Below are 15,878 nucleotides of genomic sequence, written 5' to 3'. Positions count from 1 at the left end.
TTCCTTCCTTCCAGCGTATCAACCGAACCACACAGCTTGGTGTCATCGGCAAACTTGCTGAGGGCGCACTCAATCCCACTGTCCGTGTCAGCGACGAAGATGTTGAACAAGACTGGTCCCAACACCAGTCCCTGAGGGACACCACTCGTTACTGGTCTCCAGCTGGACATTGAGCCATTGACCACAACTCTTTGCGTGTGGCCATCCAGCCAGTTCTTTATCCACTTAGTGGTCCACCCATCAAATTGATGTCTCTCCAATTTAGAGACAAGGATGTCGTGTGGGACAGTGTCGAATGCTTTGCACAAATCCAGGTAGATGACATCAGCTGCTCTACCCCTGTCCATCAGTTCTGTAGCCCCATCATAGAAGGCCACCAAATTGGTCAGGCAGGATTTCCCCTTAGTGAAGCCATGCTGGCTGTCACCAAGCACCTTGTTGTTTTTCATGTGCCTTAGCATGCCTTCCAGGAGAATCTGCTCCAAGATTTTGCCAGGCACAGAGGTGACACTGACTGGTCTGTAATTCCCCAGGTCATCCGTTTTCCCCTTCTTGAAAATGGGGGCTATATTTCCCTTTTTCCAGTCATTGGGAACTTCACCTGACTGCCATGATTTTTCAAATATGATGGCCAGCGGCTTCACAACTGCATTTGCCAGCTCCTTCAGGACCCATGGATGGATCTGTGAATAGCATTAAGAATTTTTAATGTGATTGATAATTTAATACATCAGCAGGTATCTTTAGACAATCTCCCTCAGTAGAGAGGTTTTAGTTACATCATTGCTAGCCGGCTTCTTCTCATTCCCCTGTGTAGAAATACAGACACTGGGTTGTATTTATATGCCTTTTCAATTTCTGAGTAGAGGATGGCATATAGTAAAACTGACATGCTGTGCTTGAAATAAAAGAGGCTGTGGTGTCAGCTACTGAACTAAAATTGCTTGGTTTTGTAAGAACCAAAGTTCCTGAGTCCCACAGCTGAGCATGTATCAAGTTAGCTTGTTAATTAAAGATCTGAAGGTTTACTAGGTGGCTGTAATACTCCTTTAAAACATGACATGCTCCTTTAAAACATGGCATACTTCTTTAAAACATGTTAAATGTTAATGACAGTGTTTGAGAATATGGCCCCTTGAGTATCTGTACTGTTCAAAGGTATTTTTTTCCTGTTTTATTTATTACTTCCTATAAGTGTTTTAGCTGTATGGCTAGTATAGGACTTCTGGAACCTTTTCATAGGTGTGCAGTTCTCTATGATTTAGTTTTTGTACTTTTAAACTAGTAAAAATGCAAAGATGTGATTTTTAATTTAATATTTCTCAGAAAATAATTTGTCTAGTTTTCTTCTTTTTCTTTTTTTTTTTTGCCATATCAAACTGCCAATAAAATTTAGGTTATTGAGTGTCCTTATATTTCTCTTTTCTCTTTCTATTTTGATAGTTGTACCATCAAAGCATTGTAGTTTGGCTGGATGTTTTACAATGGATTTCACAGTTTTATGAACATTGCTAACATTTTAGTTGTGCCAAATAACTTAGAATCTTGTTTCAGAACATGAAACAAGATGATCCACTGAACAACAGCTACTGTGAGGGAAATTAAGAGAGGTAGGATTGTACCCTACTTTTGAAGTGTTACGTCCTAACTAAAGGTCGAGCCTTGGAAACTGGGCAGATTGTGCGTTTGAGAGAATTTGTGTTAGGAACTAAGAAGGCCGTGCACATCCCAGAAAAATAATTTCCTATCTGATTCCCTGTGTGAAAAAAAGGACTAAAAAGACAAGAATTTTCTGACTCTGTTTCCAGGCTTCTCAATGCCCACTGTATACGGACCGCTTGTGAATAAAAGCCCCCAGCCTGTTTGGAACCGCTGTTTTGCTGACATGATCAAAAGGGAAGGCCTCAGCCTCTGGCCATTGTCATTACCATTTTACTGTTTTCCTGCCTGCCTGCTACATGGGCTTCCCTTTGCAAATTTTTTTTTCTGTCTTCTGCACAGACTGATTCACCCTTCTCATGCCTGGGAAAATTTCAGTGGGAAAATGCACGAGAACGATGAGGAAGGCAGTTACATTGGTCTTTTCTTTGCTTATTCACAAACATTATTTCCTTTCTGTTGGAGGGAGTTGTTATTTATGTGATGCTGGCTAACATTTCCTATATATATAGGGTGCTGACTTCTAACATTTTCTATAGGAGTCTTTACAGTAGAGCTAACAGGGCTTCCTCCCAACCCCTTGTCTTTCCTATTTTACGGAACCAAGAGAAAATTCTTTAACGTATTTCGGTGTTGAGAATTTAGCAATGACGTCTCTTGGCAGAAACAAAAAAAGAAGATATTCTTACCCAAATTTTACCTGCTTTCATACTTTTCTTGTCCTTGTACTTCTTCGCTCACTTTGCTATTCAATCTCTGATTGCAGGCCACTAAAGAAGTAATAGAGCGAGAAGCCCCAGGGATGGCCCTGGCAATGCTGATGGGATCACTTAATGTAACTCCTCTGGGCATGCTCTCCAGGTAAGACCATTTCCTTCAAAATGCGAGATGAACTATTTCCTTAGAAATACCCATTGTTATGAAATGACAATGCGCAGATAACTGAAGGTTGTCACTGTTAACAAGTCTAGAAGTCTTAACTTCAGAGAAGGGCCACATTCCAAGAATGCTAATTGCATTCTTTAATTTAGTTCCCTTTGTTGTCTCCATTAAATTAGACTGTATCCCCCTGTATTTTCTGTGCCAGGTTATTTGTAATGTTGATGAATGCTGTTAAATTGCTGTCATTTCATCCTAGAGCTGTGGCATTTTGATGGTAAGTGAATTTCATCAAGTACTAAAATGTTTTGTTTAGCAAAACACCTTGATAAATACAAATGTATTGGTTTGATAATGCTTTTATTCCAATATCAGCAAAAGATCTCTTAATATTTATGCCATGCTTTCAGATAAGTACTGTAACTCCTAGAGTTTGGTGTTTCCTACTAAATACTTAGTAACTGTTTCTCTGCCTGTTATTTCTTTTTCATCAGTGGCATCTCTTGTTATTGCATATTCCTTTCTGGAGCTGATTTTTAGTTTATTCCTTTAATTTACCTCATTTTACATATGACAGACTTACTAATATCGATACGTGTCATAGAATTTAGTTTGTGCGTGAATGCTGTTTCAAGGTAAATAAGAAACAATGGCTGTTACAGGTTTTTGATTTCTTCTTGCATAATAATGGTATAACAAGAAGATAATTATATAAAAAATAAGGAACTTCCAAATCTGCAGCTTTGTATCCAGATACTTTCTTTTTTTAAATAATATTTAGATGAGAGGTTTACTGATTCAACCAGGTATTTTAAAACTTTTCGTATCACTTATCATGTATCTGAAAGGGCAACATTACCAAATTAACACCTTCAGATCTTGTCCAAATTAGCAGTTATTTTCATTTTCTTTAGCTGTTACAATTTTTTTTTATCATAGTTTGTGTTTACATGAAGGGAAAGGATAATAGAATGCTACCATAAGGAGAGGAATGGTTAATTTTGCTGTTCTGTTTCTGATCAAGAAAAGGATTGCCATTTAGGTGACACTACCAAGTTTGATTTAGGACGCGGTGTGATCAGGATGTCTGCAAGAATGTTGTAATGGCGGTGGAACCAAAATGCTGGATTGTAACCTGACACTTCTGTACATATAGAAAGAAAATGCCCCTTAACCTGCACCCACATCGAGTAGTAATTGATGACAGTGGTGGCAGATAACATTGCAGAGATACTGCATGTAATGATATTAGGCCTTTTAAAATTTTCCAGGTAAAATCTTTACATCAGGCCTAAAAGCAATCAGCATGCAAAGGCCATTATTTTTGTGACACTTTTCAGAACACAGAAGTTAAGTACACAAAAATTACAAAATTACAGCATTATGGTTTCAGTTCTGCATGAACGCCCGTGTGTGATGATTACGTTTTTTGGTAGAATTTATCTGCAAATGCTTAAGGTGGAAGAAGGAAATTTACTTTTCTTTGTTTTGGTTGTCCTATGTGTACTCCTGTATCAGGTTTAGTGCTCTTTATTCAGAATCTTCTCTGAATGCAGACTCATTCCTTTGAGATTTTTCTTACAGCATTTGTTATTTACTCTAACATAGAAATTGTTAAGATATTTTTATAGAAAATTCTGCAAATTGAGGTAGTGTTGTAATCCCCCTTTACAATGAGAGCTAAGGCACACGCTGAGAGGTCAAAAACAAACACTAATTTTAGGTGCACAGATTGAGAAATGGAGATCCTAATTTTTTTCAGAGTAGTTAACATTAAATGTTACTTGTCCTAAGCTTACCTCTCATTGACTTCATTTTGAAAAGAAGTTCTGATGGATAATTTTGTGTAATTTCTTTGACTTTTCAAAAAAGCAAAAGCAGAAGTTCTGTTATGCAACATTAAGCTGACACTTCTATAAATCACCTGCAGGCTTGGAAATGTTAGGTCAATCGTGTTGAATTTTATCACATGAATGTCTAAAAATTGTTATAAATTACAGGCTGTCTTTTTGACCATGGGCCAGCATTAGGGAGTGGTGAGTTATTTTGTAGACTGGATTCACAGATGGCAAATGAGGGACAGTGAGACTCTCATAGTTTGGATTCAGTCCCAGGGTCCAGCAGGGAGTATCTTAGAGCATAGTAGACCTTTTTATGTGTTTCCTAAAAGTGTTTCCTTTTCTTCTCTGTGAGCTTCCAGAGTGATCCTTGTCCCAAAATTACCTCTTCCCTTTACCCGAATCTTTACCTGTCAACTACCTGTGATGTGCTAGTCTTTATTGAAGCTTTTTAAAGCACTCCTTGTCTCCTTGTCCTTCTACTTTTACCAGCATAGTTTCTTCCCAGGGAGATCCTGAGTTTTTTTCAGAGATCACAATCTCCATCCCTGCTTCTGCATCAGACCTGTATTTCTTTCCTCCTGCATCCATTTTTTTCTATTGCTTTCTTTCTCCTACATCCTGTGTTTCCTTCCACTCGCTTGCTTCTATTTGTATTCTTCTTTCTCAGGCTTTCGGTTTTTTTTTGTAAAGTTTCTGTCCACTGGATCACAAGGCTGAGGAAAACATGAGGTCCACAGCATCTCCCTCAACTGTTCTGTATTTGGAGGAATGTCATCAATTAATCTCTCCAATTAGCCAGAATGAATGCACATTTTATGTGCATTTATGCTAGGAGCATGCACAATAATTTTTGCAAGCCATGCAGTTCTTAAGTGCTTTTACTTAATTTTGCATGTTCTCTTGAGAAATTCTTGGCAGCTCCATTTCTGTCTTGAGTCACTAAATTTGATCATTGGCAGCTGAAATTTGTAGCTTTCAGGAGAATGGCTGCTGGTTTAGTCATTTTTTATTATTGGTTGGCTGTATTGGTCATTTAGCTTATAATGTTTGAAATTATTTGAAGCAGAATAAAAAAGCTAAGAAGATTATTAAAGGAACTATCTGCCAAACACAATTCCGCCTCATTTTAATTCCTTTGTGAATAATTTCTATTTATTTCCTTTATTTTGAATCTGACATAAACTGTATCCCATAAATGGGATTTGCTTGATTGAGTTTGTACTCTGTAAGTTTGGCTACTGCAACAAGAGTAAATGAGTATATTTCTTTAATTTAGGCTATTTTTGTATTTTAGTAGTATTTCAGTATATATTCAATATATATTCCTCAACTACCTGGATCTCTTTCTTAACACACATGATACAGTGTCGAAGAAGTGAATATAGGAAAACAGAGGCTAGGAGTCATTCAGTAGTCAAGCTGCCAGTTAAAATGAGACTTGTCTTCAAGCTGTCTTGACTGTGATATCGAAAGTTCGTATTGTGGCACATAAAAGGTCTCTGTTTTATTTAACTGTAACCATTGTGACAGCTGTCACTAAAATGCTTGCTACCATGCTAAAAAATGCCATGCTACCTATAAATTACATTAATCACTGAGAATTATTTGCATAAGAATAAATGCAGGGAAGCTGGCTACCCCACAAACCATATCCCTTGGCTCAAAATTAGTTTTAATGCCCTATTAAGAAATTATTTACTCTTCTATTCTGTCTTCACTTACAGCTCCTGTTTTTGTTTGATAAAGAGATTGTTGTTACACAGTTTCTCTCAACTGTAGCCTCCGTATCTCAGTGGTTTGGTTTTGTCCTTTTACTTTCTTCTTATCCTTATACCCAGGTCTGGGTTTTTCATCACTGGTTTTGTAAACAGTGGAGAAAAGCAAGGGGCACTCTTTACAACCTCAAGGCAAAGTCCAGTCATTTTAACTTACTTTTTTTTGAAAAACATTTAGCTAAAAGGAGGAAGAGGCAAACTCTAAACAACAGAAAGCATTCAGCAGTTGGATGTTCCAAGTTCAGCCCTGAATCAACACCAAACAAATTCCTGAAGGCAAAAAATAACATGAAATCTTCCATCTTTGATAGTCAGTTCCATCTTTTGGTGGAGGCAGGGGGAAGACTGTCAGGAGGAATTAGATATGAATTGCATAATTACGTGTGATTTTTGCTTGAGAATTACTTCCCTCTGTGCTTTTCTTACATGGTATCTCTAAAATAAAAAAAAAACACAGTTTAATTAATGCAACCAGCATGACTTAGTAATTCTGCGTGGCAGGAGGAATAGGTTTTGACACCATCGATTACATTACAACGGAGCCATGTGTGTGAGTGAATCAGGACTATATCAAAGAGCATATTAAGGAAACAGCAGAATTACGGAAGCCACACAGATCTCAAAAAGGACAGAAATCTAGCCAGTGTTTATACTATCAATTAAATGTTAGACTCTCAATTAAATGTTAGACTCTATCAACCTTATTTGATGCTTTTTCAGCTCAGCATTAACTGAGCTGTTCTATGCGGACATGGGTAATGAATATTTTTAGATGTTTTGTAAGTTTATAAATTCTGATGAATAGTAGAATTCATCCTGAAGGCTCCATTCTTGTTTCTACAGTCGAAAAAGCTGCATGCAGAAATTTCACTCTGGGTTTTCCTTTCTTTTCAGACCTGTGTGTGGAATCAGAGGGAAAACTCTCATAATTAATCTACCAGGTAGCAAGAAGGGGTCACAGGTAAGAAGTATTCTTACTGATCTGCTATTGAGGACCCATGATGAGTACCTCCCATTGTTAATGGTATAGAGTATCCACTACAACAAATTTTACAAAAGTGAATTGAAATGCATATTCATATACCTGAATGCACCATAACTCTTAGAGTTGATACAATTCTGATCTGATTGAAGGTACTGTGTGACCAGGACAGCATTACGTGTAGTGCAGGAGAGTGCTCACTGTAAAGGTGCTAACAAAGATAGTCCCTTTAATGGTTCCTTACACTTCCTCCTTCTCTAGTCAGTCTGTACCTGATCCCCATGCTGTCTACAACTTCCAAGAAAGTATTCTTTTTCACACAGAAGAGGAAGACCTAGTGTATGGTAGAATATGCTGGAGTATGAAGAGCATTCCCAATTCTGGTCAGGAAGAAGGAAAAAATGAAACGTAAATTTTAAGAGTTTAAGGACATTTTAGATCTTTTTGGATATGGATACCAGACTTTAAACCCTTAATACAGTCTGTTTTCTATCTGTATTTTGCTTGGTTTGGACAGAGAAGTTAGGCTTTATGGTTTTATTCATGCATTCTGACTGTAGAGCTGAGAGAAACAGAATTAAACACCGGAAGGGATTTTTCTCTGTGTGTGTTAATAAGGCTTGATCATTCAGTGCTCTTTCTTCCTGTGTAGTTGTCTGACAGATCTAGAAAAAGGCCTTTTCCACACAAATACTGATAAGCTGAACAGTAGGCAGTACAATGTAATACAAAGCTGCTAAGGTAGATTTCCAATCAAACACGAGAACACATTTCTTTAGGGCTCAGACTAGGTGAGTGGCCTTGTTTAAAAACATCTTTACCTCTGGCCTCTAACAAACGTGTACCTTGTAGTTTATCAATGTCTTCTGAACCAGTAGTCCCCAGTCACAGGAAAGATCGTTCTAATGTGTTTGGCAGCACAACCCTGAAGTCACTGTTGCTTGAAAGACTTATGTTCAGAGATAAATAAAGAATGTTTATGTAGGCTGTCACCTGGAAGAGGAAATGTTTTGAATACTATTATCTTAAGCAGCCATCACAAGTTTTCAGATATATTGTCTACATATTTCAGTTCCAGAGCTCAGTAAGCCCTCCTATGATTCGAACATTCCTAAGAGCCTTTTTAGGAAATATAATGAGACTCTGTAATTGAAAAGAAATTTAAAAGCCTTCAAAGCATGCAACAAGCATGGTGGGGCAGGTGTATACCTACTTGAAGGTCTTCCAGTTGTGAGTGGGAAGTCAGATATATGTACACAAATTTAACCTAGCCGTGAGCCCCACATCTTGGAGAACTAGTGCACCTGTAAGAATGTTTTTCAGAAGCTAATACTTTTTGTTGGGTTATGAAAGAGGTAAGATAGCTTTCAATCTCTAATGGTTTCTGTTGTGTTAAGTAGCACTCCTAACATGGTAGGTACAGAAAAAAAATTGTCATTTTCTGCCCTGAGGGTCTCAGACTGTGAAGATAGGTAAATTGTAGAAAGAGGGTAAGGAAAACAAGTGAAAAAATGTTAATAAGTATTTCAACAATAGTTTGATAAGTCATAAAAAAGGTAATTTTGTTGGAAAATAGTCATATGATTTCATTATACAAGCAAGATTTTTATAAACTGATGATTTACTTGTTCCTGTCATGATACTCTGTTCTGTCACAATTTATTTTAATATGAGGCACCTTTAAAAGTATCAGATTTCAGCAAAAATTTTTAAGATGAATAGAGTGAAAATTGTTCCATAACAGGCTGGATCTCAAAAACCAAATAGGACAAGCTCTTACAAGGAATCTTTCTCATTTCTCTGTTTTATGACTTGCTAATTTCCTTTCCATCATATTAATACAATCATATAAGAAGCTTATTTAAAGCAATGAAATTGCAGCAATATACAGATTCCATTAATAAAATATTAAAATACTAATAGAAAATGGCAGCAGTGTAAATGTTCCATCTCAAAAATGGGCATAATGCATACCAAACATGTTCTCCCCAGAGAGTGTGTGGCATGCACACTGAATCAAGATCTGTTGTTCTGGCCAGTTTTCTTTTCTTTTAGCCTTGCAAAAGGTATTTTGTGTTATAAAAGAGAGTAAAGTGTGGAATTACTAGATTTCATGGAAATTTTGGGGTCTATAACAATTTTTCACAATAGTACTAACAATTGACTAAAACAATGACTTTTTACAAAATGAGCTTTGGAGTAGTTACTGGGAACCTGTTCATCAACAGTCAAGCCCACAAGGCTTTATTTCAGTGGCAGTAGGGGAGCAAGCTTCTCTGAAAAATTAGTCCTTAATTACCTTTTCATTATTATTGGTCAGTTCACTGATTTTTGTCTTTGTTTACCACTCACTTGAAGTTTGCTTTTTCACTGAAGTAATGATGGTTGTATGCTTCAGCACTTTAAACCATTTAAAAAATAGTATTGTAGAGACGCAAAAACTCTTGAGGTTTACAGTTACATTAGAAGCTATAATTATTATGCTTGCAAATATATTTTAGTATATATTCATTATATACAGCATCCTATGTTAATCTAGTTTGCCATCAACTTTTCATTATACCTAAAGGAGCGACCAAAAGGTGGGATCTTATTCTGAAGCTTTGAGGAAATAGTGTGAGTCGTAGTTTTGTCTTACACAGTGGCTTATATAAACTCTAGTGATTTCTGATGGATGGTATGCTCTGTATCTTGTTTACATAGGCATTTTTTAAAAAATATTTGTTACAGCATCTATTTATAAAATGTGTAGTGTTTTTTATTTTCTGGATTCTCTGAAATGTTGAAATAAATTTTAAAAAGTCTTCCTTATGCTTGAAACAAAACTGAAAATGAAGTACAGCAAAAGGAATAACTTCAGCTTTCTTTGTCGACTTGTATGTTCCCTAACTGCACTGCCATGGAAATTCATTCTTGTGACCCTGCCGTCATTTTCAAATAATGTAATGTTTCTATGCGGTCTGCGCAAATTACATGAAGAAAACTTTTTACAGAGGCGCCTGGGAGACAATAGTCTTAAAATGAAGAAGGTAGCTTCCAGCTTGATAAAAAGACAAACAACTGAAAAAAAACAAAATTCATTTTGAGGGTAATTAAGTGTTAGAACAGGTTGTCAGGAGTGGTTGTGGAGTCTCTGTTCTTGGATTTTTTTCAGGACTTTACTGAGCAAAGCCCTAAGCAACCTGTCTGAATTTCATATTGACACTGATCTGAGTAGGAGCCTGCAGTTTGTGATGTCCTGAGGTTCCCCTTTGATTTGATGAAATACTAGCATATTTTAGCAGCAAAGGTAGCTGTCTATAAGTATGCCCATTAAAGAAGAGCAGTTACACAGTGTCTACAGTTTTACTTTCTCCAGCCGTATAAAATAAACGTCGTTCTAATTATTTTTAAGATCACAGAGCAAGGAGAGGTTTGAAAAATATATTATTTATGAGCAATTGTTTCTGAGTTATGTAAAATTATAATTAGTGTATTTTGCCATTCTTCCAGTATATAGGATAAGTCCATGAATAAAAAGGGATGTAATTACATGAAAGTATAATTATGGAAACCCTTATGAATTGTTCTCTAATTGTGAAGGAACGTAATAGGAATGGTATGAAGCTAATACCCCTGCAGGGATAGAGTTAATGTTTTTATTCTGCATTTGTGTAGCATTCTGCCAGCTGCCATCTACTGGTTTTTGTGTTATGTATTCATGAAAATTTAAGTCTTGTTTTCTGAAGGTTTTATCCAATATTAGCTTAATTACAGTAGCCCCGTTGTACTTTAAAAAGGCAAAAATATATAGTATAGTCCCCAGTTTTGGTTCTGAGTTTTATTTTGCCCTCTGTGAGCAATTGTATAGGGCATTTAAGGTTTTAGTTATGATTTGGTGAGAAGGTGCATCTAAATCCCAAATACATTCTAAGAGTAAATCTGAAAAATTCCTATTTACTTCTGCAGGTAAATTCTCATAGACATTTCTCTTCTTGTTGTGTGTAGGAATGCTTTCAGTTTATACTGCCAGCCCTACCTCACGCCATTGATCTTTTGCGGGATGCCATTGTAAAAGTAAAGGAGGTACATGATGAGCTTGAAGATCTACCTTCACCACCACCTCCTCTTTCTCCTCCTCCAACCACCAGCCCTCACAAGCAGACAGAAGACAAAGGAGTACAATGTGAGGAAGAAGAGGAAGAGAAGAAGGATAGTGGAGTTGCCTCAACAGAGGACAGTTCTTCTTCGCATATAACAGCAGCAGCCATTGCAGCTAAGGTGAGTCTGGCTTGTTTCCCTGAGAGACCCTTTAGTTTCTATCTCAGGTACTTTCCACCAATCTGCATGTTAAGGCTATACGCTGATGTCTGTGTGGTCAAACATATATATTTTAGGTATGTCCTGTCGAAATACCGCTTCGTAATAATATATGAATCCTGTTTCAGTAGATGATTTCAGATTTCAGTGGGAGATATATTGTTTATTATCTTGATGATACCATGCATTTTTATTATAACATTTTGATGTGACAGACTATTTTTAGTGAGGGTTTTTTTTTTAATTCAAACTACATGCCTGAACATGTTAAGTCCAACAAATGGCATACTAAGGAATCACAACAGGATTTCTTAAACCATGATATCTATTTTGAAAAGAAAATGTTGGTTTCTAAAAACATTGATAAAAAGTAGGGCATATAGGTAGCAAGTTAAGTAATAAGATATCCAGACTACTGTATGCTGGTTTGCATATCCACATAAGAGATGTGAAATCCTGCCACAAAACTAAGTATCATCATGTTGTCTTGATAGCCTTGCTTTAACCAGCAATTCATAGATCAACATAACTCAAACCAAAATAATAAATTTGAGACTACAAAAGGAAAAAAATCAGATAACACTTGCAAATCATTTGAGTTGAAATTTTAAATGTTTTCCAAAGAAATATCATATTATTTGAAGTAATATATATGTACCTCAGTTTTGTCTTCAGTCTTCAAATGAAAAGACAATGTATTCCTATGTATCTGGCAAGGTTTTTTCCTAAACTGCTTTATTCTATATTTACTCCACAAATTGTGTGTTTAATTCCTATTATGAGAATTAAAAGTCTGAGTGACTCAAAATTATATTAAACATTTTCTAAATCAGAGCAGCAACATTCTAACTCCAGAAATTCAGGTCTGAGACATCTTGACATTTCTAAGACAGCTGCAGCTGGAGATCATCTCCTCATGTACAGAAAATCCTGATTACATATATCTTTACAGGGATGAATTAAGGTAATTGTTACTTGAAAGTTTCAGGTTTTATTAATGCGAATTGAAAATATCCTAATTTCCTTTGATATAGGCAAAAGTAAATAATATGCGCCATTTTTAAATGATCTAAACTGGCTGTGTTCATACGAGCTTGCCATTTCAGTGTCACACTTGTTTTTACCTCATTTCTTTTCAGTCATTTGCTTGTATAGTTTCATGTTTTCCTGTCACTGTATTCATAGCTGTTATGTGTTGTGCATTAGAAACATCCATCCTACACCAGTTCAGCTGTTATCATGGCAAAAGGTGAACAGCCCATCCCTGGTCTCATCAGTTATTACCATCACGCAGCAGGCAGTGCAGAAGAACTGGTAAGAGACACTTCCAAGAGGCTTTTGCACTAACCGTAGCTAAAAATACACTGCCTGACTCCTAGTCTCCTGTGTGAACAGATAGTGTTATTTATTTTCTTCTAACCAAGACACATCAGTGCTATCATTTAGAGAACATGCTACGGAAAATACTCTGTTTGATACAGGGCTAAACAAGGTAAAGTTTATGCACATTGTCAGTTTGAATAATTTGACTGCTGAATTATTTCTATAAAGCCTTTTTCTGATTTGTCATCGGCTTTGTTGTCAAATAGACTCAATAACTGAATGTAATTAAAATAATCCCCTAAAAATTACTGCTTTAAGGCTATGACATTTTGGAAGCTTTTTCCCCTTCTTTTGCTTTGCTTTGCTTTGCTCTCAGTATTTTGTTTGTCATCATAATACGGCATTTACACTGGGTATTCATAGTTTGTTTTCATCACTTGCAGTTTCTCCCTTACTTTTGTGGTCTGTTTCAAAGTAGAATTTCTCAAAAACAGAAGAAAAAAATTGAGGAGTCAGGATTCAGTGGACTTATAGTAAATTACTGGATTTTAGGAATAGTAGGCAATCATTCGTTAGAAATGACTTAGTTTATTACAACCCAGAGGTTATAACTTGGGCTCTAACAAAATATAATATTTGTTATATTTGTGCCAAAGGCTTAGTCTAGGCTTGAATCAAGATAGAATAATGACTACAGTGTCATCAGGAATGGAACATAATTTAGTGTATTCATAACTGAATACATTATAAATGTAGATTAGATTAGATTTCATTATAACTGTAGATTATAGAAAACTAAAGAAGGCAGTTGGCCTAGGGAGAGTTGTCTGACTTGTTCATACCATCTCAGCCAGCAAATGGGGTGTAAGTTCTTGTGACAATGTCACTACATTTGATGACCAGAGGCTGCGCTTTCTTGTTCCCTTAGGCAAATAGTGATTTAAACCATCACTCAAATAGTGTCACACCTCTGTATTTAAAACATGATGACTATGTCTCTTGAAAAGTGACTTAAGAAATGTGAAGGCATTAAAGTTCACATACGTGATGACAAAGTTGTGTATGTATACATACACACACATCTATTACAATAGTTTTATTTTTTTGAGTTGAGGTTACTAAACTACAGTTTGCACCATATTCTTCAGTATGAGTAGAACAGTGAATTCAGTCTCTCTGCTGTATGCTGTTAAGCTGTCATCCAGGCTTCTCTGTCCTTTTGCAATTACTCTTAAGCTATTGTTTTATGCAATCTATAATCTAATTCATGTCTTCAAACCCAGAGCTGGAAGTGGCTAGTTTTTCAGAAAGTTGTTGGGTGTTTTTAAGCTGTCATTTCTGTATGTTTTAAAGGCATTTTTGCTCTTGTATAACAATCATAGTAATTACCATCTAAAGCTTGTTTTCTTAGTACCTCAACAGCACTGTCAATCTTTGTTCCAGTCCTGAGCAAAAGAGACTACATCTCGTATCTTTTCCATTTCTCACTCCTTGTCAACACTTAGTTCTCTATTTTGAAAATACAAATATTTAAGCCGATATAAAAGTACTTCTGGAAAGGTAGTATCAGATAAAAACTGTAGAAGCAATGACTGATGGATGTGTGGGATATCTTTCTCTGTCACTTCATTTGTTTCTCATTAATTTCTTTCTCTGTCACTGTGTTACACCAGGTTTTCCACTCCACCTAGTGCAAACAGAAGCTGTTTTCACTGACCTTAGAGTTTTGGTTTACTCCAGTTAGAGTTTTGAGACCTCTACCCTCTATTAAATTTGTGTGAAACTGAAAAATGAGCTGAAAAATTTTAGGGGGAGATACCATAAATAGTCAGGATGTGACTTTGTCGAAGTTTATTATCTCAAATTTGATAGTATTCATACCCTTGTTTATTGAAGATTTCAATAAATTCAGAAATTTCTCATGGGTTTATCAAGGTCTTTAATGGTATTAACAAGAAGTATCCTTGATTAGAGACTTAAATTGCTTAAATTTAATTTTAAAGGAAAATCTTACTAAATGTAGGTGAGAAAAATGAGACTTTCCCCATATCATATGCATAGGAACACAAATCATTCTATTGTCCCTTTCACCTAATGAACAGTAGATATCCATTATATTTTTTGTATATTTGTGTTCATGCAGTATATTTATTAGCACTTTCTCTGAAATCAGCAAGTTGTAGGTTTAATGAGAATATTAATACTGGATTTATAATACAACACACTGTCATATTAGAGAAATTAAACTCTTGGAAGTAAAATTTGTTAGTGTAAACTAACTTAATTCTCTCAGTGAGATTTTGTGTCTGTGAAAGCTAGCAAGGTGAAACTTGGAGTTCTAGATTGGTTTATATATGGATTGGTTTATGACAGTTGTCTTTTCTGTAAAGGTAGAGATTAGGGAATAATTCCCCTTAAAGTTAAATGTCTGTAATAGTTTTTTCCCTTTGTCTTCAGCTTCCTTTTCTGATTAGTATCCTGGCTGAAATTTTACTTAGATTTTAATTTACTCAAGGCAAAAATCAGTACTTCACACGCAATTCAGTGGAGACTGGAATTGGCCTAGTCACTTTGTTGAGAGAGTTTTTTGCTCTGGAAAAGGTAATATCAGGTAAAATTTTAGAAGCAGTGACTGACAGATGGTGGGTAGAAAAAAAACAGTTACTTGGCAGAAGGGAATGAGCCAATGTTACTCTAGAATAACCAGAGTAAACCCAGTGGACCAATACACAATCATATCAAGATGTATGCAACTTTTTGTCAGAGGAGGGTAAGGAAAAGGTGTCTTACTTGAAGACTTAAAACTATTCTTTCTTTTATTGTGTCTTTTTTTTTTTTTTAATGCCTTTAGCAAAATGTAATTTTTTGCTGCATTGTCCTTAGTCACGGAGATTAAAAGGAAGCATTCAAATTTATAGATAGCATTGGAGCTCTGCCAATATAAAACTTCTGGATTTTGGTCTTTATTCTTGTGTTTAACATATTTAAGATGGGATTTCAGGAGAAAAAGAGAGCAGATGGGAAATGGTGTTTCTGACTACAAACTGTTTGCGTGATAAGAATATCATTGTTCTTGTTTACCTCTATTTACTCCTGTTCAAAATACACCTCTAAGATGCC

At 35.9% G+C, this 15,878-nt stretch overlaps 1 protein-coding gene across 25 annotated transcripts in view; it reads left to right on the top strand.

Annotated features, from left to right (window-relative positions):
* Window positions 1-15,878, top strand: part of GPHN (gephyrin) — a 299,961-nt gene that overhangs the window by 186,058 nt on the left and 98,025 nt on the right. For 16 of the 25 annotated variants that reach the window (XM_062619268.1, XM_062619279.1, XM_062619287.1 and 13 more), the window contains 4 exons: window positions 2,426-2,520; window positions 7,049-7,115; window positions 11,124-11,396; window positions 12,642-12,749. In XM_062619268.1, the coding sequence (XP_062475252.1) occupies window positions 2,426-2,520; window positions 7,049-7,115; window positions 11,124-11,396; window positions 12,642-12,749 (543 nt within the window). The remainder of the gene's footprint in view (window positions 1-2,425; window positions 2,521-7,048; window positions 7,116-11,123; window positions 11,397-12,641; window positions 12,750-15,878) is intronic. The other 9 variants (XM_062619286.1, XM_062619282.1, XM_062619278.1 and 6 more) reach the window with 1 other exon arrangement.

Source organism: Pezoporus occidentalis, unplaced genomic scaffold (assembly GCF_034315485.1).
Source record: "Pezoporus occidentalis ecotype Australia unplaced genomic scaffold, CSIRO_AGI_Poc_V1 ctg21, whole genome shotgun sequence".
NCBI lineage: Eukaryota > Metazoa > Chordata > Aves > Psittaciformes > Psittacidae > Pezoporus > Pezoporus occidentalis.
The sequence above is the reverse complement of the archived record's forward strand: the minus strand, read 5'-3'. Positions and strand labels throughout refer to the sequence as shown.